General features: G+C 41.5%; 1 protein-coding gene across 3 annotated transcripts in view; it reads left to right on the plus strand.

Moving 5' to 3' along the window:
• Window positions 1-22,632, plus strand: part of PRTFDC1 (phosphoribosyl transferase domain containing 1) — a 91,201-nt gene that overhangs the window by 53,788 nt on the left and 14,781 nt on the right. For 2 of the 3 annotated variants that reach the window (XM_073885565.1, XM_025891888.2), the window contains exon 4: window positions 20,026-20,091. The exons of the other annotated variant lie outside the window; for it this stretch is intronic. In XM_073885565.1, the coding sequence (XP_073741666.1) occupies window positions 20,026-20,091 (66 nt within the window). The remainder of the gene's footprint in view (window positions 1-20,025; window positions 20,092-22,632) is intronic. 3 annotated transcript variants of the gene reach the window in all.

Consider the following 22,632-nt stretch of genomic DNA (forward strand, 5'->3'; position numbering starts at 1 on the left):
TTGAGCCAGAATGCATCTGAGGTTCAGAAGGGTGGATTAAGTTGCTCTGTGAGCACACGGTCCAGGAATGGTAGAACCTGGACCTGAACCCACATTGTCAAGCTCCAAAGCCATGATCTTTACCACCATGTTATGTTGTCTCCCAGTAGGTCGGTGATTTTCAAGTGATAGCTTCCGTAAAACCTCAAAAGTGGAGCTGCTCTGGGTTAAGTAGAGTGGGAATGTGGGTGTTGGCCCCTTTGCCTCATCTACAAGCCTAGGTTGGCCCCACTGTGCTTTCACAGAACTCTGAACTGCATGACATGGGAAAGAAACCACGACACTCCCGTGACTACTCATGGCCATGATAGGGCAACACCCACCTTGTCTCCTCTCCGGAGTTTCTGAGTGAAGATCGAGCAGTCAGTGTCCACAGAGGCAGAGGCCCAAGATCATGACTCACAGTGTAAGCAGCGATTCCAAGAGCCAAAGAGCCAGCAGAGCAGTCCTATTTTAATATTTCCTTTGGGGGCCACAAAAACGTCAGGAGACAAGCAGTTTCTGCACTGGAGTCAAGACACCATCATATTTTTAATAGACATGATAGTAGGAACCTTCGGGCTCTCATTTTGGAGCACCACTGCCATTAGCATTGCCATCATTTTCCTGAAGTTCAACATAATGGTCAAGAGTGAGGACTTTGCTATGAGCAGGACTGGGTTTCCATTCTACCCCGCCAACTACTGAGTGGGTTTGGACCAGCTATTTAATTAAGATTCCATTTTCTCATCTAGAAAATGAGATAAAGTAAGCAAAACCCAGCACAATATCTATCACAATAAAGGTTAGCTACTAATATTAATATTGTAAGTTAATGAAACATATTCTTCTAGTTATAAAAAAACGGGAAGAATCAGTATTTCCAAAAACTTTATTAATATATATGGTAATCTAATTATTAAAAGATGGACTCTTCTCATTAAAAACCATTTTTTTTAGGGGCTCCTGGGTGACTCAGTCACTTAAGCATCTGACTGTTGGTATTGGCTCAGGTCATGATCTAATGGGTCATGAGATGATAGAGCCCCGTGTGAGAGTCTGCTTGAAGATTCTCTCCCTCTGCCCCTCCCCTCCCTCAAATAAATAAATACATCTTTAAAAACTTTTGTTGTTTTTTTTTTCATTTTTGGTTTGGATACTCTCCTTCTGAATCACATCTAAATTTTTTTGTTTTTATGATTGCCACAATAAGTTTAGTTAACATCATCAGCACACATGGTTACAAATTTTTTGTACTAGGGATAAGAACTTTTAAGATCTACTCTCTTAATCTGATGTAATGTGCAACACGGTGACTATAGTTAATAATAATACCGTATTTTATATTTGAAAGTTGTGGTTGAATTTTACGTGAGATTTCTTTCTCAAATATACGATATTATGCCACATGGGATGTGCTACTTCCACGTTCCTGGGAGTCAGATGTGCCACTACAAAGACAGATGCTGTAATGATCAGAGTTTAGGTGGATTTTATTATCTATTGATAGCTAAATTCCAGGGTTGGTTTTTTTTTTAAAGATTTTATTTATATATTTGAGAGAGAGCAAGAGAGGGGTAGGGGCAGAGGGAGAAGCAGACCCTCTGCTTAGCAGAGAGCCTGATGCAGGGTCTCAATCCCAGGACCCTGGGATCATGACCTGAGCCGAAGGCAGATGCTTAACCAACTGAGCCACCCAGGTACCAATAAATCCCAGGGTTTTAAGAGAATTTGGAAACTCCTTTTCCCATTCCTCTCAGCCAAATGAAAACTGGAGTTATAGAAGTCAAACTTCTGTGTGGCAGGTTAGAGAATGATTAATGCGTGCTTAATATGTAGCCATGTCTTCCAGTGGTAGCAAAATTTGCTTTTAGGTCTTTCGTGCTCCAGAAATAACTAATGCTTTAATAAAACCTGAAATGTCAGTATTCTAGTGAAGAATTTGCTTTCAATGCCACTTGCCTCCTGAAATACCTCAGCCTTTTTCCACTTGTGGACCGGTGTATTTATAGTACCCACAATATGTCATTCAATTTCAGTTGTTGAATTAGGGGTGCTCGAAGGGCATATGAGCATAGAACCAAGGCTCCATCACTAATTGGCCCCAGCAGCAGATAAATGGGAAGAGAAGAGGATTTATTTTGACTGCAGGGGTAAAAATAATAGTGCATGGCCAATCTGAGCAGATGAGAGTCAGGGGTGAATATGAAGAGGATACAGATGGTGGTGAGTAAAGAGAGGAGGTTAGAAGTTTTACATAAGAAGTGACTTAATCAGAACACCAGTGACTTGAAGCAGATTTAAAAGGCACATTTGAAGGAAGTTTGACTTGGTCTCTATGATGGGATTGAGAAGACTTGGAGCAAATTCCTAGAACTTTTGGCTACAGTAGAGTATAAATATTTTAACATTCATTAAATATGTGTATTGACTTTTTTTTAAACTGAGCTTTTTTTTTTTAACATTTTCGAATAGTTAAACCTGATGTGAAAGTCAATCTTTGAAAACGGCCAATAGTAAGCGTCGTTATAGGCACAGGTGGGCACAGCATGCTTAGCCCAGGGTTCTTTCCTGGGTGTTCATTCATTCTGTTGCCAGTGTTCCAACCTCAGCACCCTCCCCTGAGCCCACCTACTTGGCACCTGTTGATGGACAAATGGGTAGTTTTCAGTTTGTGGCTATTACAGACACAGCTGCTATGAATATTTGTAACAGGTCTTTGTATGGACATAGGCTTTCTTTTCTCTCGGGTAAATAAATACCTAGTGGTGAATGGCTAGACTTTATAGTAGGTACATGTTTAATCTTCTAAAAAAGCTACTCAACTCTTTTCCAAAGCGGCTGTACCATTTTATACCTCCTGCAGGAAAGTAAGAGAGTTCCAGTTTCCCTATGTCTTCACCAATACTTGGTATGGTTTTTAATTTTTGCCACTCAAAGGAATCAAGGTGGCTCATGGTGTTTTAATTTGTATTTCCTTAATGAATACTGATGCTATATGTTTCTCTTTTTTTTTTTATTTTAACCTATTTGTTTCTTAATATGCAGAGCTGGTGTCTTGAAGGCAGCATATAGCCAATGTGATCCTGTTTGCCTTTTACCTGTGATGTGGAGACCATAGATATTCAATGTGATTATCAGTATGGTTCAATTCTGTCATCCTGTGATTTGTTTTCTATTTGTCCATGTGTTCTCTCCCATCATTTCCTATTTTCTGCCTTCTTTTCAATTCATTATTTATGTGTGCGTGATTCCAATATATCTCCTCTGTTAACTAGCCAAAACTCTGGTTTGTTTGTTTGTTTAATTTAGTGGTTGTTCCAGCATTTATAGAAACATTTTTAACTTACCACAGTCTACCTTGATGTAATATACCATTTCACCTATAGTATAAGAACCTCATAATAGTACATTTCCATTTTTACCCTTCTGGACTTGATACTATTGTTGTCATGCATTTTACTAATACATACGGTATAAATACCACAATATATTACTATTTTTTGTTATTTTTGTTTAAAGATAATTATCTTTTAAAGGGATGTAAATAATAAGAAACTAAGTCTCTATGTACACTCATGTAATTATAGTTACTTTTTCTGATGCAGTTCATTCCTATGCACGACCATATTTGAACAAATAAGATGGATTCCAAGGATTCTAAGTAATTTTTGTAGATACTCTTTTCCCAAGGAGAAGGAGATTAATTCCCCATCCCTTGAGTGTAGGCTGGGCTTTGTGACTTAGCAGGATATGTAAAGCAGAGGAAAAATGAGTCACTGTACAGTGGAGAAACCTGGCAAACAGTACCCTGACCAGGTGGTCAAGGTTAATATCATGAGTGCCAAGTCATGATATTAACCTTAACTAACTCACTTCACCTCTGTGATCATCTTGTCAAGAACCCATAGCCCAGTCTAACTATGAGAAAAATATCACACAAACCTCATTTGAGGAACATTCTACAAAACACTTAACTGGCACTCCTCACAACTGTCAAGGTCATCAAGAAAGGAGTCTGAGAAATAGTTACAGACCAGAGTAGGCTAGAGACATGATGACTATATATAATGTGCTATCCTGGATGGGATCCTGGGATAGATAAAGGACATAACTAATATCCAAATAAACTTCAGAGTTTAGTTAATGTAATGTAGTAATACTGGTTCCTTAGTTGTGACAGGTCGACCACTGCCATCAAATACGTTAACAATAGAAGAAACTCGGTAGAGGGTATGCAGGAAATCTTTCTACTAACTTTGCAACTTTTCTGTAAATCTGCAGTTATTCCAAAATTGACACTTTACTTTTTAAAAAGATTTCAATACCAATATTTCAATTCCAAATGTAAAAAATCTTTTCTGTTTATTTATGTAGTTACCATATCTGGTCACATTCATTCCTTTGTCCAAATCCCTATTTCCTTTTCAGATCATCTTTCTCTTTCCTGCAGTTTTTCTTCTTTTTCTGTAGTGTAGTTCTGCTGCTGATGAATTATTTCAGCTTTGGTATGTCTGACACCGTCTGTATGTCACCCTCTTTTTTGGAAAAGAGAGAGAGAACACATGGCGGGGAGGGGCAGAGGGAGAGGGAGAGAGAATCTTAAGCAGGCTCCATTTCCAGTGCAGAGCCCTTTGCGGGACTCAATCTCATGACCCTGAGGTCATGGCCTGAGCTGAAATCGAGAGTCAGACGCTTAACTGACTGAGCTACCCAGGCGCCCCTCATCCCTGGTTTTTGAATGATAATTTTGCTGGGTACAGAAGTCTAAGTTGGCAGTCCTTTTTCAGTACTTTAAATGTGTTGTGCCATTATCTTCTCACTTGAATTGTTTCTAACCAGAGCTACATTGTTGTTATTATTTTCATAGTTTGGTGTCCTTTTCTTCATGTTACTTGTACTTGGCTTTCATTAAGCTTCTTGGATCTGTGGATGTATACATTTCATCAAACCTGGAAATTTTCAGACATTATTTCTTCTAATAATTTTCTTCCCCACTCTCCATTTTCAGGAACTCTACCAACATGTCTATTAGGCCGTATTTTAAAGTTGCTCCACAGCTCACTACTGATCTTTTTACTTAAAAATTGTCTTTTGTCTCTGTGTTCCATTTTAGGCACTCTCTATTGCTGTCATTGAGCTACTAATCATTTCTCCTGCAGTATCTCATCTGCTATTTTTCTTGGTCACTTGTATGACTTCTCTATTGCTTCATGACAAATCACCACAAATTTAGCAGACTAAAACAACATACATTTGTGATCTCACATTGTCTTGGGTCAGAAGTCTGGTGCCAGGATGCTGGGTCCTCTGCTCAGGGTCTCCCAAGGTTGTCAACTGGATGCATCCTTATAAAGCCAGCTCAGGAAATATACCTTTGCAAGCTCCTCCAGGTTGTTGGCAGAATTCATTTCCTCCAGGTTGTGGGCAGAGGTCCCCACTTTCTTTCTGGCTATCAGCTGAGGGCAGTTCTTACCTCCTGGAGGCTGCCCCCCAGTCCCTGCCACTTGGCTCTCTCCACAGCATAGCAGTTCACAATACGTGTGTCTGCTTCCCAAAGCCAGCAGGCTTCCTGTTTCTTTGATGGACTCCCCTGAGTTCTTAGGCCTACCTGGGTCATCTCCGTTTTGGTTAGCTAAAATGAACTGATTTGGGATTTTAATTACATCTGAAAAATTCCTTTTGCTAAATACGGTAACATAAGAGTGGGAGTGATATTCCATCATATTCACGGTCCCTTGCACACTTAAGGGTGTGTAAGCCAGAGGACAGGCGTCCTGGGACCACCCTAGAATTCTGCCCCCCACACCTGCACCTTTTTCATCTCAGACATTTTACTTTTCATCTTTAGAAGCTCCATTTGTGTATTTTAAAAATTTTTATATCTTCCATGTCTCTACTTAACTGTTGAGCATATAGAAAACAACTCTAAGAACTGTTTTAATGTCATCTTCTAACATGTGTGTCAGTTCATCAGTTTCGACTGATTTTTATTTTCTTCAATTTTCTGACTCTTTCTGTGCCTGAGACTCTTTAATTAGATGTCAAACATTGTGAATTGTACCTTACTGTGTGATAGATTTTTTAAATAAATAAAATAATTTAAATAAATAAAAAACACATGAAACTTGCCATCTTAATCATTTTTAAGTGTACGGTTCAGGAGGGTTAAGTATTCCACATTGTTGTGCAAGAGACCTCTAGGACTTTTTATCCTGCAAAACTGAAACTCTATGAAACTGAACAACTCTCCCATTTCCCCCTCTCCCCAGTCCCTGGAAACTGCCATTCTACTTTCTGTTTCTATGACTGGAACTACTTTAGACACCTCAAATTAGTGGAAGCATACCAGTATTTGTCTTTTTGTGACTACCGTATTTCACTTAGCATAATGTCCTCAAGGTTCATCCATGTTGTAGCATGTGACAAAGTTTCCTTCTTTTTAAGACTGAATAATATTCCATTATATGCATATACCACTTTCTGTTTATCTATCCACCTGTCAAACATTTCGGTTATTTCTACCCCTTGGCTGTTGTGAATAACGCTGCAGTGCACTTCGGTGTGCAAATATCTCTTCAACATTCTGCTTTCAGTTCCTTTGGATATATACCAGAAGTAGAATTGCTGGATCACATGGTGATTCTATTTTTAATTTTTTTGAGGAACCACCACACTGTTTTCTAAGGAGGGTGCACCATTTTACATTTGCACTAACCATGTACAAGGGTTCCTGTTTCTCTATATTCCCATCAGCACTTGTTATTTTCTGGTTTTTTGATAGTAGCCATCCTAATGGGTGTGAGGTGATATCTCATTGTAATTTTGATTTGCATTTCTCTTATGATTAGTGATGGTGAGCATCTTTTTGTTTGCTTGTGGATGGGTAATTTTTTTTTATGCCCTTATATATTCTTGAGCCTTGTTTTGAGATGCAGTTGTTACTTGGAAGCAGTTGGATCATTTCAGATCTTGCTTTTTCAATTTGTTAGGTGGGTCCAGAGCAAACCTCGTGCTAGGGCTAGTGATTCTTCACCACGGAGGCAAGACCCTCCAGAGTACCCTACCCAACTCCCCGTCGATCGTGGGATTAACCCTTCTGGTGGGGACAGGCACTCTTTTGGCTCTGCTTATGTTGGGCACTGTTCTCTCTAATCCGTTTAGATGGTTCTTTCCTTGGCACAGGCAGTTTCTTCATCTGCATCTGCAGATCTGCTGCATGCTCTGCTGGTTCTCCTTCTGCAGCCCTTCTCTCCAATATCCTATCCTGAGAACTAGCTGTCGGGTTCTCCCGGGACACTCAGCTCCATCTCCTCCACTCCGTCTCCCAGGCTCCACCAGGGTTCTCCTTCCCTATGCTGTGGCCTGAAAACTCTACCAAGACAGTTATCCAGCCAGTCATAGGGCCAACTCTGTTTGTTCCTGTCTTAGGGATTGCTCTTCTTTGTTGCCTGACATCCAGTATCTTGATACTGTTGTTGCTTATGTTTTGCTTTTTTTAAAATCTGGTCTTTGTTATTCCATCTTGGCAAGAAGCAGAAGTCACGGGGACTTATCAAAATATAATGAAATTTTAAAACTACAACAACAAGAAAAATCATCCCCTTAAAATTTTTAAATTAAGAACCGAGGTGCCATAATAGGAAATAGTCTCATGAACTCCGAGATGTTAAGCACATTGTGAACTTTACAGCAAATGAATTTGATGTGATCAGGGGAAGATTATATAAACACCAAATAAATACTTGAAGTCTCTGAAATGCCAATGTCATTTTCTGTCCAGCTTTCACCTTTGGCATTACCCGTCAGTAACTACAAAAGTAGATCCAGGTATGAGTATGCCAAAGTACGCTGAATTGGGGTTACACTTTTCCCACCTGTGCAATCGAGAATTTACTCCTCAGTTATTTCTGAGAGTTCCCAAGGGGGTCCTCACGTGTGTCTCTAAGTCAGTCCCTCAGCTGGCGTTACTCCAGGGCATCTGCCACCTCCTCCGCCAGCCCCCACTGCAGGTCCTGCTTTTCGTGTTTCTGCCTGAGAAGCGCCTTCTGAGGTCATTAGTGAGGCCATTGCTAACAGTGCCTATTGTGAGTGTCCGTGTCCGTGCCGGGGGAGCTCCGGAAACTGCCAGTCCTGCAGGTACCGGGGCAGGGCCAGCTTGCCCACAGAGGCAGGCGCCCCAAACAGTTGTGAACGAGCCCCACTGCGGATCTTTGACCCCTCCCAGAATCTTAGTCTCTAATGGAAGCAGTTCAGTCCTCCAACAGCCGGGCTCAAATGTGGTTAAAGGAACCAGGCGGAGAACAGTGGTCGTATCAGCCTCCAGCCTCCTCTTCTCTCTTCCCTGCCACCTCTGACCCAAACAACTTCTCCTGCCGCCCTTACAAAGCAAAGGCCCTCGTGTCATCAGCCAATGACAACAGATACTTTATGGGGGTAAAGCGAGAAGAGTAGGTATTTATGCATGAGCAATCAGATGGCCCGAGTGCCTTGTTCCATAGCTGCTGGCCCAGTCAGGTCGCCTCATGTGGACATTCTGATTTGGGGGACATTGAGCTTTTCAGGTCTACACCCTTAGTTGGATGCATCATTAAGAAGTTATTCTTTGATTATCTGGCAGGAACTGAGAGCGATCTGGCATTGCTCATTGGCAAGTACAGAATAAGGTACTCTTCCATACCTTCGTCTGTATGGAACCCCACCTTTCGCATGTTAAAGAAGGCATGCCTACTCTAAGTCAGACACAGCTGTGGTCCACTTCCTTCTCCCACTCCCCTGTCAGGCTTCCGCCAACAAATTGGTATGGCAGAGTCTCATTTCCTTTGCTGTCCTGGACCTTCCTTTCCACTGTGATTATAAAAACATTTATTAGGGAATAATTTATTCCTCAGGCACATTAATGGAGTCCAGATTCTGTTTGTATAATACGGACAGACAGATGTGCAGTGTATTGTGCTACTTTTAGATGAGCAACGCTGTTTACACAGAGTTTTCCCGAGACCACCCAGCTCAGTTCACATGTAGTTTCCAGCTACTTCCAAGCCCTGGCCTCCAGAGGCAAAGAAAAAATTTAATAACTCAGCGCCCCACCCAGTTTTGAAGACATGACTTAATACTGAAGGAATTTGCAAGCCTGCACTGCCAATCAACATGCCTACATCACATAAACCATCTTTTCTTATTCTGAAAAATAAAAGGTGGCTCTAGAAGCATTCTGCTCTCGGACCTTCTCACGTGATACTCGTGTCTCATCAAATACCTGGAGAAGTTGGAGCAAAACCGTAAATCTAAAATATAGTAATGGTAGATGAAATGCTTGACATTTGGTATCCTACTTTCTTTGTAGTCCGTATAAATTGCCTTTTCCCTCTAGCTTTGTCTTAGGCCGAGGATATTGTTAATGCGTTTTTGCACATAAAACGTTTGCTCCATTTCTTCGTAGCGTTTGCATGCATTGGCAACCTGCTTGCTCTTGACATGAATTCTGAGAAGCAGGTAAGGCAGGCAGTATTATCCCCATTTTTCAGATGAAGTAAATGAGAAATCGAGTGAGTTTGCCAAGGTGTCCTGGTGAGTAATTGGTTAGGGCAATCATTGTGTCTGGTCATAATCATTTCTTCTTGTATGATCCTGTTACGTGGAAGCCATTATCTAATTTTAAATTTGGTTGTTTGAATAGTGGTATGTCTATGTAACTCCGTTACATATGTACATTACATGTACACTAAATGTATTATGTACGTTACCTTATACTTTACTACGATTTAAGGACACATTTATTCCTTTTATCTGTAAGCCCTAATAGAACTTGAGTCAATGATTGGCACAGAAAATGTGAACCAGGAAATAATACTCCAGGTTTCTTCTGTAAATACTGATAAATTTTAGTTACATGTAGAGCTTGATAGAGTGGAAAAATCACACGAATAAAAGTTACCTTGGGGTAGGCCTGGCTTTGTCATTAATTCACTCCCACACCCTCCCCTTTCCCTTTTATGGATAACAGAAAAGGAAAATTCAACTCATTAAATAAGTATTTGCCTACTGTGGGCAAAGCACTCTACATATGACATTTAACTTAAATCTCACAACAATCCAAACAAGTAGGTGTTATTGTCCCCACCTTACAGAAAAGGAGAACACATCATGTTCCTTTCTGCATGCAAGGCACCTGCTCAGTGCTAAAGAACATACAAAGATGGAAGATCTAAAGTCTCTATCCTCAAGTTGCTTTTGGAATAGCAGACGTGAACAGATGCATTGACAATGAGCAAGGAGGAGGAGTATAACAAGGGCGGTAGGAATCGGTGCTTAATGCGAAGGAAGCGTCTTGGCAGGAGAAATCAATTCTGGCTGACGGTGGTGGTGGGATGAGGATCAGGTGATGGCTTATAATGAGAGTAGATTTTTAATTTGTATGTCTAGGGAAGTTATGATTTTGACAAGCAGAGACATGGCAGAAAGACATTCTGGGTAGAGGGCGCATTCACAAGACAGACGATGATAAAATGCAAGGTGTGCGCTGGACTTAGCCAGCAGGTGGAACATAGACCCCGAAGACTCAGAGCGTGGCCTGTGGACTTGCCCCCTCCCTGTCACCTGGGAGCTCGCTAGAAATGCCAACTCTCAGGTCCCACTCCAGGCGGGATCATGGTCTGCGCAGGGGATTCATGTGCGCATTACAAGCACCTCTGGGGGAGCGGAGTCACATTGAAAAGGTAGAGTCTGATCAGACCCGAGAGAAAAGCTGTAGAATGTATTGGTTAAGTGGAGGTTTTGGAGCAAGACAGAGGGTTATCCTGTGTTCAGCTCCATCACTTTCCAGCTGTGCGACCTTGGGCACTGTTACTTAGCAAAGTTACTTGAATTGGGGTGATAATAGTGCCTGTTACCCCATAGGATTTTTTTAAAATGGACTTTTAGAGCAGTTTTAGGTTCACATCAAAATTGAGGGGAAAGTACAGAGAGTTCTCATGTACCCCCTGACCCCACACAACCACAGCCTCCCCCGCTATCAACATCTTACACCAGAGAGTTACAACTGACACCCATATGTGTTTGGACAAATGTGTAATGACATGTATCTATCATTATGGTATCCTAGAGTATTTATACTATCCTCCAAATCACCTGTGGTCCACCTCTTCATTCCCCCCACCCTCACCAACCTCTGGTAACCACTGATCTTTTACTATCTCCATAGTTTTGCCTTTCCCAGAATGTCTTACGGTTGGAATCATAGAGTATATACCCTCATCAAGATTGGCATCTTCACTTAGTAATATGCATTTAACCATCTTCCATGTCTTTTCATGGCTTGATAGCTCATTTCTTTTTAGCACCAAATGATACTTCATTGTCTGAATGTACGACAGTTTATTTATCCTCTCACGTACCGAAGGACATCTCCGTTGCTTCCAAGTCTTGGTAATTATGAATAAAACTACTATAAACGTTCAAGTGCAAGTTTTTGTGTGGACATAAATGTTCAACGCCTTGGGTAAATACCAAGGAATATGGCTGCTGGATGGTACCTCATAGGATTTTGCTAGGATTCATGTACGTGATGTGTTTTGAGTAGTGCCTGGGACTTGGTAAATGTTCAGTAAATGGTTCTCAAAGTCAGCCTTGCCTCTAAAGTTTACGGGGCCCCAGGCAAAATTATAAATGCAGTCACAAACCGTATTTCTAAATATTTAAGGTTTTGAAGCTTTATAGCTTTGTCCCTGGCCAGGCTCATATGTCTACCCAGATCACCTGAACTGGAGGCTAAAGGAGTTGTACTCATCCCTGCAGCCTGCAAGCCTGAGCAGAGCCGTGTGTCTGCTGGGCAGGGCAGGGCATAAGCTGGGCCCAGGACCAGCTCCTGGGTGGTGACTGAGCCTGCCTAAAACCTGCATGAGACTGACCCACTTAAGCTCTTCAGGGACTTGGCGGAGGCTAGGCTCTTCTCCCTTGTGCCTTTTTTTCCTGATTCAGGTGCCTCCAAGATGATACCTTCTGAGCAGAGAGGTAGGAGTGAACACAGTTATTTGGGGAGTTTGGCCTCTGAGATACCTGCTTCGGGTGATTTAGGATGGCCAACTTGAAAAAATATCAGCCCCTCTTTTTCTGGTTTCCCAAGATAAGGCTGTGTTTTTCTCCACCACCATCCTCTCTGAACCCCCCCATAAACTTGACCCTATAAGGGGATAGAGGTCAAAGCCCAGTTCAGCACACATGTCCCTGTTGCATAATTCTCATTAGCTCAAACGGTTACAGAATTTTCCAGAAATTTCCTTACAAGACCAAAAAGAAAAAAGCAAATGTCTTTGTGTTTTGGTGTTTGTGATATGCAGGGGACTCTTGCCTGGCTCTGAGGGTGGCAAAAAAAAAAAAAAAAAAAATCAGACACCATTTTGCAGGCATGGGCATCTTCAGAAATGTTTTGAGCTGAGAAGTGACGCGAGTTAGCAGAACTTTTTGGACCCAGAGTACAATTGGCTGGGAAAGATGGTAGATCCAAGTTTAATGCCAAAATTGGTGTGTGTTCTAGAGGTTTCTCTGGCATGCTATCTGCTATCAGTTCTCTCCCTTCCTTGGTCCTTCCTGTTCACCATTCCTTCCCCTGGCAATCTAAAACTAGTTCATGAGAGCTGGTTTAAGATTTCATTACTGTTGACCAGCTATTTTCAGTTTTTTTTAAGTTATAATTATAAGTCTTCCCTGGGTTATTTAGGAGAAAAAAAAAAAACTGTATGGAGAAAATGGTCTCCCAAGGAAGAGTCAACAGCTGGGATATGGCCATCCACATTTTAAAGCACAGATTTTACTGAAGTCTTTTGGGGTCACTCAGATGGTTCAAGAGGCTCCACTTGTTTGTCCTTCTGATCCATAATTTAAAAACATAACTTAAACCAAAACAAGATTCAAAACAGAAGGATAAGCGAAGTCACTGGATCTGTTTTCAAACTGTGTTTCCTCCTTCCTGGGGTCCTTTATAACTAAATTAAAATAAATGTCCATTTTCTTTTCCCTGTTCTCTTTTTTTCTTTTCTTTCTTTTCTTTTCTCTCGTCTCTTCTTTCTTTCTCTCTCTCTTTTTTTTTTTTTTTTTTTTTTGATGACCCTTCCTTATTCCTCCCAGCCTATAGAGTCTTCACATCATTGTGGCCCCTTCTTCCAGCCCAGCTCCCTTTTATTTCTCATAAAGAAAAGAGCCTTTCTCTGTTGGGTGGAGAGTACTCTTAGCCAACCAGTAGCCCTCTTGGAGACTGGGTGGAGTAGAACACCAATCACAATGGTGTAATAAATCATCGTCATTAAGCAGAAAGCCATTTTGTCTTCGAATAAAGTCACATCATGTTTGCAAAGTTAGACACGCCAAATTCAGGAAATGCAAAATACATGTGTACTTTCAAATGAGTGAAATTGTACATGCTAACCTATATGGCTTTTTTCCTGGTTAAAACACTAGTTTGGCTTTAAAATGTACCTTTACTAATCATGAAATGAGTTTCTGTTATTAAGATATCTTAATAAATCATATTTTCATATTTCTAGTGTTCAGGATTCACATGGATATGGGCATTTAGGTTTTTAAAAATATTGAGGAGACTGGGAACTGAGATAATAAGAGTATGAAAATAAAGAAATATCATTTGGATGTGAATCAGACATAACAGAGGAAGGTCTACATTTTTCCAGTCATCCCATCTTCCAAGTTGGTCAAGTCAGCTTTATTTAAGTCCTTCTCAGTTGAGCTTTGCAGATATTTTCTCATGTGTTTGTTTATAGTTTTCATTTTTCTCTGACTTCCATTGAGTAATAAGGCCCTTCAGGCTTCTGGACAGCTGGAGAAAGAACCTAAAGGAATAGAAACCAAGTTCTGCCCAAGAACACTTGCTGTCTAAGTGGGTAGGAGAAGAAGTATTAAAAATATAGCTAACACGTGTACTCAGATGCTTTAGTATGGCTCCATAAACACCGGATGCCATGATGTGCCAGCAACAGAGGGTACAGGATGACACTAAGGCTGTTATGCTGAAGGAGTTTCCATTCTATTGGCGATTGCTACATTCACAAAAAAACTCCAGTCGGATATGGTCTATTAACATGCAGATCTGTATAGAATGTTACTGGGACACATACAAAGTCCAGGGGACTCTAGGAAAGTTTCCTAGAAGAGATGATGCCTGAACTTGATCAAAGAGTACGAATTACCCATGTGAAGAAAGATGGAGAAATATGGTGTGAACAACCATGAGCTAAGACATGGAGGATAATGCAGTAGATTCTGTGCCAGGAACTCCTGGAGTCTCAGTGCAGGACAGTGGTGTTCATCAATAGTGATGAGATGTGTCACAAGTAATTTGTCACTAGTACTATTTATCAAAATTTGCAAATACTGATTTGCCTGTAAATTAGCATGGTATCTTAGTTGAGGTTCTTTTGTTTACACGTAGTACATAAATCAATTTTAGATTACTTTAAGCTAAAATGGTGGATTCATAGAAAGGAATTGGGGTAACCCATGATCCCCAAGGTAAAAATGCAGCTGGGCCTGGAAAGAGATCAGAAACCCAGCCTTCCATTCTCATGTTCTACCACAGACTTTCTGCCACCATCATGTAAGGCAGTTTCAAAGTTAACTCCTTGCTCTACGGACTGTAAATGTCTCCCACAAGGATCTAATGAGAGCTAAGTACAAAAGTGGGTCAGAGCACCATCTCCCAAAGTGGCTTCTGCCTGTTGAAGAGAAGGATGAAAACAGCAAAGTGGAATGAAAGAAACTATGCTCACCAAATGATCCACTGGAAAGCGTCAGACACCACAGCGTGGTAACTGGGAGGTCATTGAGAAACCCCAAAAGAAAACACATATGAGGTCGTTTATAACCAAAGCTCCAACCAGGATACAAAGTAGCAGTGCAAGGACATGAGTCCTCCTTACCCACATGCGTCATGGGTAGCAGTTAGCCTCGGGAAACCCTAACCACCGAGCGCATGTCGCCCGCGGAGCAGTAATACGCTGAGTGAACTGAACAAAGAGTACATCACAAAGTCAAATGTTAGGACACCAGGAAGATTTGCAAGTTTCTTAGGAGAATATAGGGCCTACTTTACGTACTGCTAATTGTTACATGCCAGGCACTTTTCTGAGCGCTGAATGCACATGAATTCCTTTAGTCCTCCAATAATCTTAAGAGGTAGGAATGATTAATATACCCTTTTTATAAATAAGGAAACGGAGGCACTGAGCGGTTAAGTAACTTCCTCAAGGTCATACAACTCATAGAAGGTGGGGCTGTGAGTGGAACCCAGGCAGTCTGGTCTTTGAGGGGACCTGGAGAGCCCAGCCACCTGGTCACTTAATCTCCACATTCTTCTTTCCACAGCATACCCAAAATTCCCCACCCCATAGGTTGTAAGAATGAGTTCCTAAACAAACGATCTCAGAAGCAGATGGGTATTTAAATGAACAGGAAACCAAAAAGTCAGTCAATTTCAAAGAAGAAAACACTAACACGATGGTTTTCAAACTTTTTTTGCTTGCACCACCTCACTTTGAATCCAATCGATGTAAGAGAGACAAGTGGAATTGTTCTGCTTGAAGCAAGGGGCCCAGAAGCCATGTAGGCTCCGACCACACTGTGCCCTCCACTCTGACCTCAGGCAGCTTAAAGGACTAAGGGATCCAGTTAAGAGTCCTATACTACATCAACCACTGGTTGAAAAGAAAACCAGGGATACTGGAACCCATTCACCTGTCCTTGTGCCCTGACTTGGCATCAGATTATTAGTTAAAAAAATAATAATAATTAGTGGTTTGCACCATTTTAATCAGAAACTCTCCGGTTTGGTCATTAAACCTCCTTATAATGAAGTATTTCTGGTTTTTGTTTTGCATCTCCATTTAATAGAGGATCGATGACCTTACTAAGCACAGAATAGCTGAGAGGAAAGATAAGACGAATAGGGAGGAAAAGCAAAGTTAAGGGATCTGTGGTGGCTGAAAATATTGAGAAAGCTTTTGTGTGTACAGATTTTGAAGCAAGTGTCTCTGACTTTGAAAACGAATGGCTTAGAGAGTGGTTCTTTTGTTTATTTATTTTCCATACTTTTCCCCTTCCTGTTCCTCAAAAGGACAGGAACTCAGGGTATTTATTTTTGCTCAGTACTGTTTTCTTCTAAACATTATCTAAGCAGTCCAAAGTCTCCATAGGAGGAATTGTCACACCTGCGGGGCTGCTTGGGCGTGCCCCTTGGTACCTGGAGATCAGGTCACCTAAACTAGTAAATTTCCAAAATATTTCTTCCAAGGAAGCCTGGACTAAATACCAGAGATTTCCTTGGCTCTTTCAATCAACATAACCGCTGCCAGCATTTCTACCAAGTTGTCGACTTCTCTTGGCCATTTGAGCTTATGTATTTCACTTCATTAGTATAAGCAGGACCCACTCCTTCTCTAGATTCCTCTCAAAGACTTATTATGTGTTTCTCTCTTGTAGGAATACTGGTCATAAAGGGCAAGGGTAGGTTACACCAGAATAACACGGAGCCAGCAATTCTAGGATTGAACTAGACCCCTTCACTTATTAGCAACTCCTCTTTGGGCAAGTTATGTAAATGCTCATTGCTCAGGTTCCTGGTTTGTAAGTTGGGAGTTAAATAATACCTATACTGAGCTCTACTGAACCTTAGCAAAACTGATCAATCCATTCCTACACAAACTCTTCTAGAGCATAGAAAAAAAATAAGTAACCACTCGATGCATTGTATGAGGATAGTATAACTGTGCTTTAAAACTATAAACCCATCTGACTTATGAAGGTAAGATGAATAATCCCCAATAAAATATTATCAAAGAAAAAACAATGTTGTTTTAAAAAATACATCAATCCTAGGAATATAAAGATGCTTTTGAGCCATTAGAAAAATATCATGGTTAAACACAGCGGATTGAATGCATACAATTAGCTCTATTCCCTTCTGAAACCCCATCAAAATGCCAGTAAAGAAAGAAACGGAAGTATATATATGCAAGGACAAAGAGAAGGGGAGAAAACCTCAGTGGGCAAGAGATGGCAGTGGTTTTTAGGAGGCAAAACTGTTTAAGGGAGGGCACTGACTCGGCCGAATAGAGAAAGTGAAATTCTAAATGCCTATGGAGGGAATTGCTGATGAGAAGTACAGCATTTGTGCCACAGAACTCCTGCAAGGCTCACAAGTTAGTCACTAGGTTCTTAGAAGATGGAGTGATGGAGGAATGTGCTAAAAGCAGCAAGGGGATGGGGAGGGTATGAATGGAGAAGATGATCCTATAAGTTCCCTCCTCCAACCCAGCAAGACAGGAAAGTCTTCTTTGCTGGAGTCATTAAACCAGGGGAGCTCCAGACTGCAGTGTACCAAAGAGGTCTGAGGAGTGACCATTTCCTAGGAAGGAAGGAAGGGCGGAAGGAAGGAAGGAAGGGCGGAAGGAAGGAAGGAAGGGTGGAAGGAAGGAAGGAAGGAAGGAAGAAGGAAGTAGGGAAGGGAGAGAGGGAGGGAAGGAAATGAATCATATCCAGCATTTACTGAGTACTTACGATGTGGCAGGCTCTGTTTTAAATGATCAGTATATATTAATTCATTTGATCTTCATAACAGCCCAGCAAATAGGCAAATAAATGTACAAAAATAGCCGAGACAATTTTTTAAAAAAAAGAACACAAAAATGGGACTTACACTACCAGATACTAAAACACACTAAAAAGCTATAATAATTTAACAGTATGGTTTGGATGCTAAAATGGACATTTAGGCTAATGAAACAGAAGAGTATAGAAACTGACCCTCACATATGAGAATGAAAGATATGACAAAAACGACATTTCCAACCAGTAGGGGAAAAAACCCCAACAATTCAGTAAATGATATTGGGACAATTGACTATACAGACACTTGGAAGATAGAAGTTCCAGATGAGTTAATGACAAATCTAATAATAAAAAACATGTTATAAACTTGGACTCTAAGTAAGGTCTTCTGAACTAAGACTTGCTTGGCAACACACTGAAGGCGAAACTTATAGCACATTATTTGGCTTTCTGATATATTGTGTTTTTTGTTTTTAATCAATAGAATGAAGATGACAGTAGAATTATTATGAAGTTTACTCTGATTGGCAGCGGGTAAATCTTGTTTGTTATGTTGAACTTTGTGGCTTAGTGGTTACATCCAATTCTGCATACCTCCATCCTTTGGAGGTATTGAAATTTTATTTTTCCTGCTGCTATTAACAACACATTTGAGTCTAATATGCAGACATTCCCCCTATGTTAACTCCTATATCTCAGCACCTCTACAAGTGATAAGAAAATCTTCCTCTTTGACATTTTTGACAAGTTCCTAACATACTGCATGACTGCTTGTGAATATATGGTTATAAATGCCCGTTCAAAAACAGCAAGAGATCTGTGAATTCTGAATGTTCTTTGACTTTCTCCTTTTGAGATCAGTTCCCATAAGAAGAAAATTACTGGACTTATCTACTTGGTGGGGCATCCTCTCTACTCCATTGCTGTAAAGAATGAATGCTTTACCAAGTGGAAGTGAAAACATTTTAAGGTCATCATCTTCCCCCTCTTGAGCAGTAAGGTAAAAAGACAAAAGCTGCTTCACTGGTGAAACTGTTGTATTGGTTATTTGGTTGCTTTCTGACTTCCCAGATAACTAGTTCTATGACAAAGTAGCTCCATGCCTAGATAGAGACTCAGTTTCAAGTGACAGAATCCAATTCAACCCAACCCAAGAACATTCATAAGGGAATGAATTGGCTTCAGTAGCTGGAAGGTCGAAGGCCAAATGTAGTTTCAGGTGTAGCTGAAACTACATTTCACCTAGCTACCTAGGTTTACCTAGGTAAGGCCTGGCTCCACCTGACCCTTAGGGAATGAACCACACCCGCTCCCGCCCCACGCTCCCAGGAAAGAGGCAGAGCCTTTTTGCCAGAATAAGAGAGGAAAGCCCTGAGCTAAAAAAGCCACAGTGGTGACCTAAAATGTTTCCTGGTTCAGCAGCACATCCTGCACGAAGTGCCTGCACCATCACCTTCTCCTTCAGGTTATTGCTGGAAAGGTCTGGCTTGGTCATGAAGCCACACTCTGTAAGGTATCTGCATCAGTCCCTTTGCTGTGTCTCCCCAGTGAGGCCAGAAAACAAGTTGCCTGCTCTCTGTTTCCTGTTCTGCCTCCATGTTACTTTGTTGTGATAAGCACTATGTAACAATCCATATTTGGTTTAGTGTGTGTGTGTGTGTGTGTGTGTGTGTGTGGTTTAATTAGGACAGGATGATGTATGATATATAACCATCATGGAAGTGAACACTCATGACTTCTAATGGAATTGGTGTGAGAAGTCTCTTAAACATATTCCTGGGCCTGCAGAAAGTTCCTGAGGCTTCTTCATTCACCGCTGAAGGTCTAAGTGCAATAATAGTTCTTGATCTGTGTGAACTGTTAGAATTGCCCTCAACATCAGATGAGGGGTTGGACCTGTGTTGGTAGGAATAGAGGAGGTCCCTAATTTCTTTGGGAACCACCATCTGATTGCCCCCCACTGGGGCAGCGGACTGGGGCTTGGTGGCCTAGCAGACAAATGCATGGCCCACTTCTGGGGGCCCCTCCCGTAGCCCCATCCGCCCAGGGAGGTCCGGGAGTATGACCGCCTTCCCTCATTCCATCTGCCTCAAGATAGGCTCCGGCACCTCCCATCATTTCTGTGTTCCAAAATTAGGTCTGTTAGTTTTCTCTCCACTCCTTTTATCATCCCCTCTCTGCAGAGTCTCTCCCCTCCTGGAGCCATCAGAATGCTTTGTCTCCTGCACAGTAGCAGGCCAGTGGCTCCCGGTAACCAGGGGCAACCAGGAATCTGTACCAGCTATTTGTGCCGCATTTGTCAGGCGCAATCGAGCCACGAGCTGGGTAGACGGGGAAAATGTGCTGCAAAGGTTTTCCTGTACAGTGAAATATTATCTTCACTTTTTTTAGAACGACCAGTCCATGGGCGAGATGCAGATAATTGGAGGCAATGATCTTTCAACACTGGCTGGAAAGGTTTGTTAATGTAACTCCGCTCGGGCTGCACTGATGTCATGGGGAAATCAGTGACCTTCATTTCAGGTCAGCTCTCGAAATGCATTTCAGACACTCTCCCGGGCTGGCTAATTCATGCAAATGGATGTGTGAATCCTTTTAATGATTTCTTCCTTATAAAACACTCCTTTCATAAGGCTTCCAGGACGTGAGGCCGACCAGATCTTTCGTCTCCAACCTTCCTTCCAATCTCCTTTCAGACAACCCCGTATTACAAAATCCCTTGGCACTCGTTTTCTTCCTTTTCTCCTCTTGCAGTTCCTCCAGAAAAGGAAGCTTTTTTCCTTTATTTGTCTCTTTTTTGTCTCTCATCTATGCCTCAGCACCTAGGCATTGCAGTAAGACATTTAAACAGGTTTGTTGAAATATCTAAAATTTAAGGAAGGGATTAAAATCTCGAGAGCACATTTTTCAGCCTTATGCCTTTTTCTCTCCCATGCAAAAGAATGTAATCCATTAGATCATGGGGCGAACACCTCCACTTTCAACTCGGCGTTCCAAACCTGCCAATGCTTAATAATTAAGTGAAAATTTGTTTGGATTCTGACATAAATACATCCACTGGAAGGAAGAATTCTCGCCTAATGCACCTGGCCCTTGTGGAAATGTGGCCTGAGATTCAAGTTTTGCTGTGAATGCAAGCAACAGCCCGGGTCCTCTTGGACTCAACTATCCTTGAACAAGTTCAGCCTTCCAAGTCAAATGGATCAGCCTCCTCCACAAGTTTAATCTCTCATATTTGTGGTTGTTATTGTTACACAATGTCCGGATGGGGAAAAGGAATAGCAGGCACATTTAACAGAAATATGTATAATAATATTAGGAACATGACAGAGCCACACGGGCTCTAACTAGACAAACCAGCTTCCTTCCCTCTACTCTTTAGAAAGCCTGGTAGCCATCTACATGTGACATTGTGATCTAGACGTCAATTATGTTCCACAGAAATTGGAATTAACTGGCTAATGTTAATGCATCATTAGGCCACCATTTGATGTTACCATGTCAGTGCATGAAATAACATCCTTGGGGTGCCTGGGGGGCTCACTCCATTGAGCGTCAGACTTTTGATCTCCGCTCAGGTCTTAATCTCGAGGTTGTGAGTTCAAGTCCCCCGTTGGGCGCCACACTGGGCGTGGAGCCTACTTTAAAAAAAATAATGGAAATAAAAGCAACATCCTAGAAAACTAAAATACTCAAAACCATTTCCAGAAATTCACAACTCTTAACAACCCTGGAGTGGCCTTTAAACGATAAGTCATTTGGGGACTTTGTTGGAGGACATTGCCTTACAGGTGTATGGCACAAAAGAAATACCATACCTTGTGTGGTATTACACAAGCCTCTTGCCATGGGCTATTATGGGGGGGGGTCTGTCAAAGCGGGAATTCTAGGAATTCTAAATGAATGCCAAGAAAAAAGTTGTACATAAAATTGGTTTTTCTCTCCTGCTTTCTAAAATCATCTTCTGTTTCATTTTAAAGTGATCTCCCTCTTACGTGAGCATCGGATATTCCCTTCCCTTAAGAGATAAGAGAGGAGGGTGGGGAAAGGCTAGCTTCATACTAAAGGATGGAGTGTGATAGGAGGGGTGATCGTACTATGCCTCGGTATCCCTTCCCAGATTTACTACAAAGACACCCTCCTGCCATGAGAAAATAGAGATCATGGAAGTTCAGGTGGGAGAGTTAGAAAATCAACCGGCAGTAAGTACAAGCAGGAGTCAGCTTCAATTTTTTGCTTACAAGACAAATGATTCTTCCAGGTGCTATGCCATAGTATCTTTACACTCGCATTTATGTGTGTCCTTCAGTGGATTTCTATATATGCTTAAATGTGTGCTGAGTAGAACCCCTTGAGCTTAGAACGCAGGGGGTAAATATTTCTAAGATGAATCAATATTGATTAGCCAGGTTCTCAACTGTCACAACAGCTTAGGTTTAGAGATTATGCATCTTTATGTAGTTCAGGGTACCTGGGCTCCCATCAGAGAGGAGTGCTTAATGAACCAGGGTAGACCACACTCAGGGCTCTCAAATGTGTCTTAAATCTGCCCACTTCTCTCCATCTTCACGGTAATCACCTGAATCGAGACCTTTACAGTAGCAAAATGTGGTCTATGGTAGGGGTCAGTGAACTTCTTAGGGAAGGGCTGGGCACCGGTCTTTAGATTTTGAGGGCTATACAGTCTCTGTTGCAACTACTTAATTCTGCTATCATAGCACGAAACCAGCAAACAGCCATAGATAAAATGGAAACAAATGGACATGGCTGTGTTTCAATAAAACTTTATTTATAAAAATGGCCGATGGGCCATAGTTTGATGACCTTTGATCGAGGAACCAGCAAGGTCAGCACCGCCTGCAAACTAATCAGAAATGCAGTATCTCAGATCCCACAGAAAATCTTCTGAATTAAGCCTTCCTTTTAACAAGATCTCTAGATGGTTCCTATGCACGTGGAAGTTTGAGAAGCACTGGTCTTCTAGGGCCAGACCACTAC

Source organism: Callorhinus ursinus, unplaced genomic scaffold (genome assembly GCF_003265705.2).
Source record: "Callorhinus ursinus isolate GAN/ISIS: 27379988/994484 unplaced genomic scaffold, GSC_fseal_2.0 scaffold63, whole genome shotgun sequence".
In the NCBI taxonomy this organism is placed as follows: domain Eukaryota; kingdom Metazoa; phylum Chordata; class Mammalia; order Carnivora; family Otariidae; genus Callorhinus; species Callorhinus ursinus.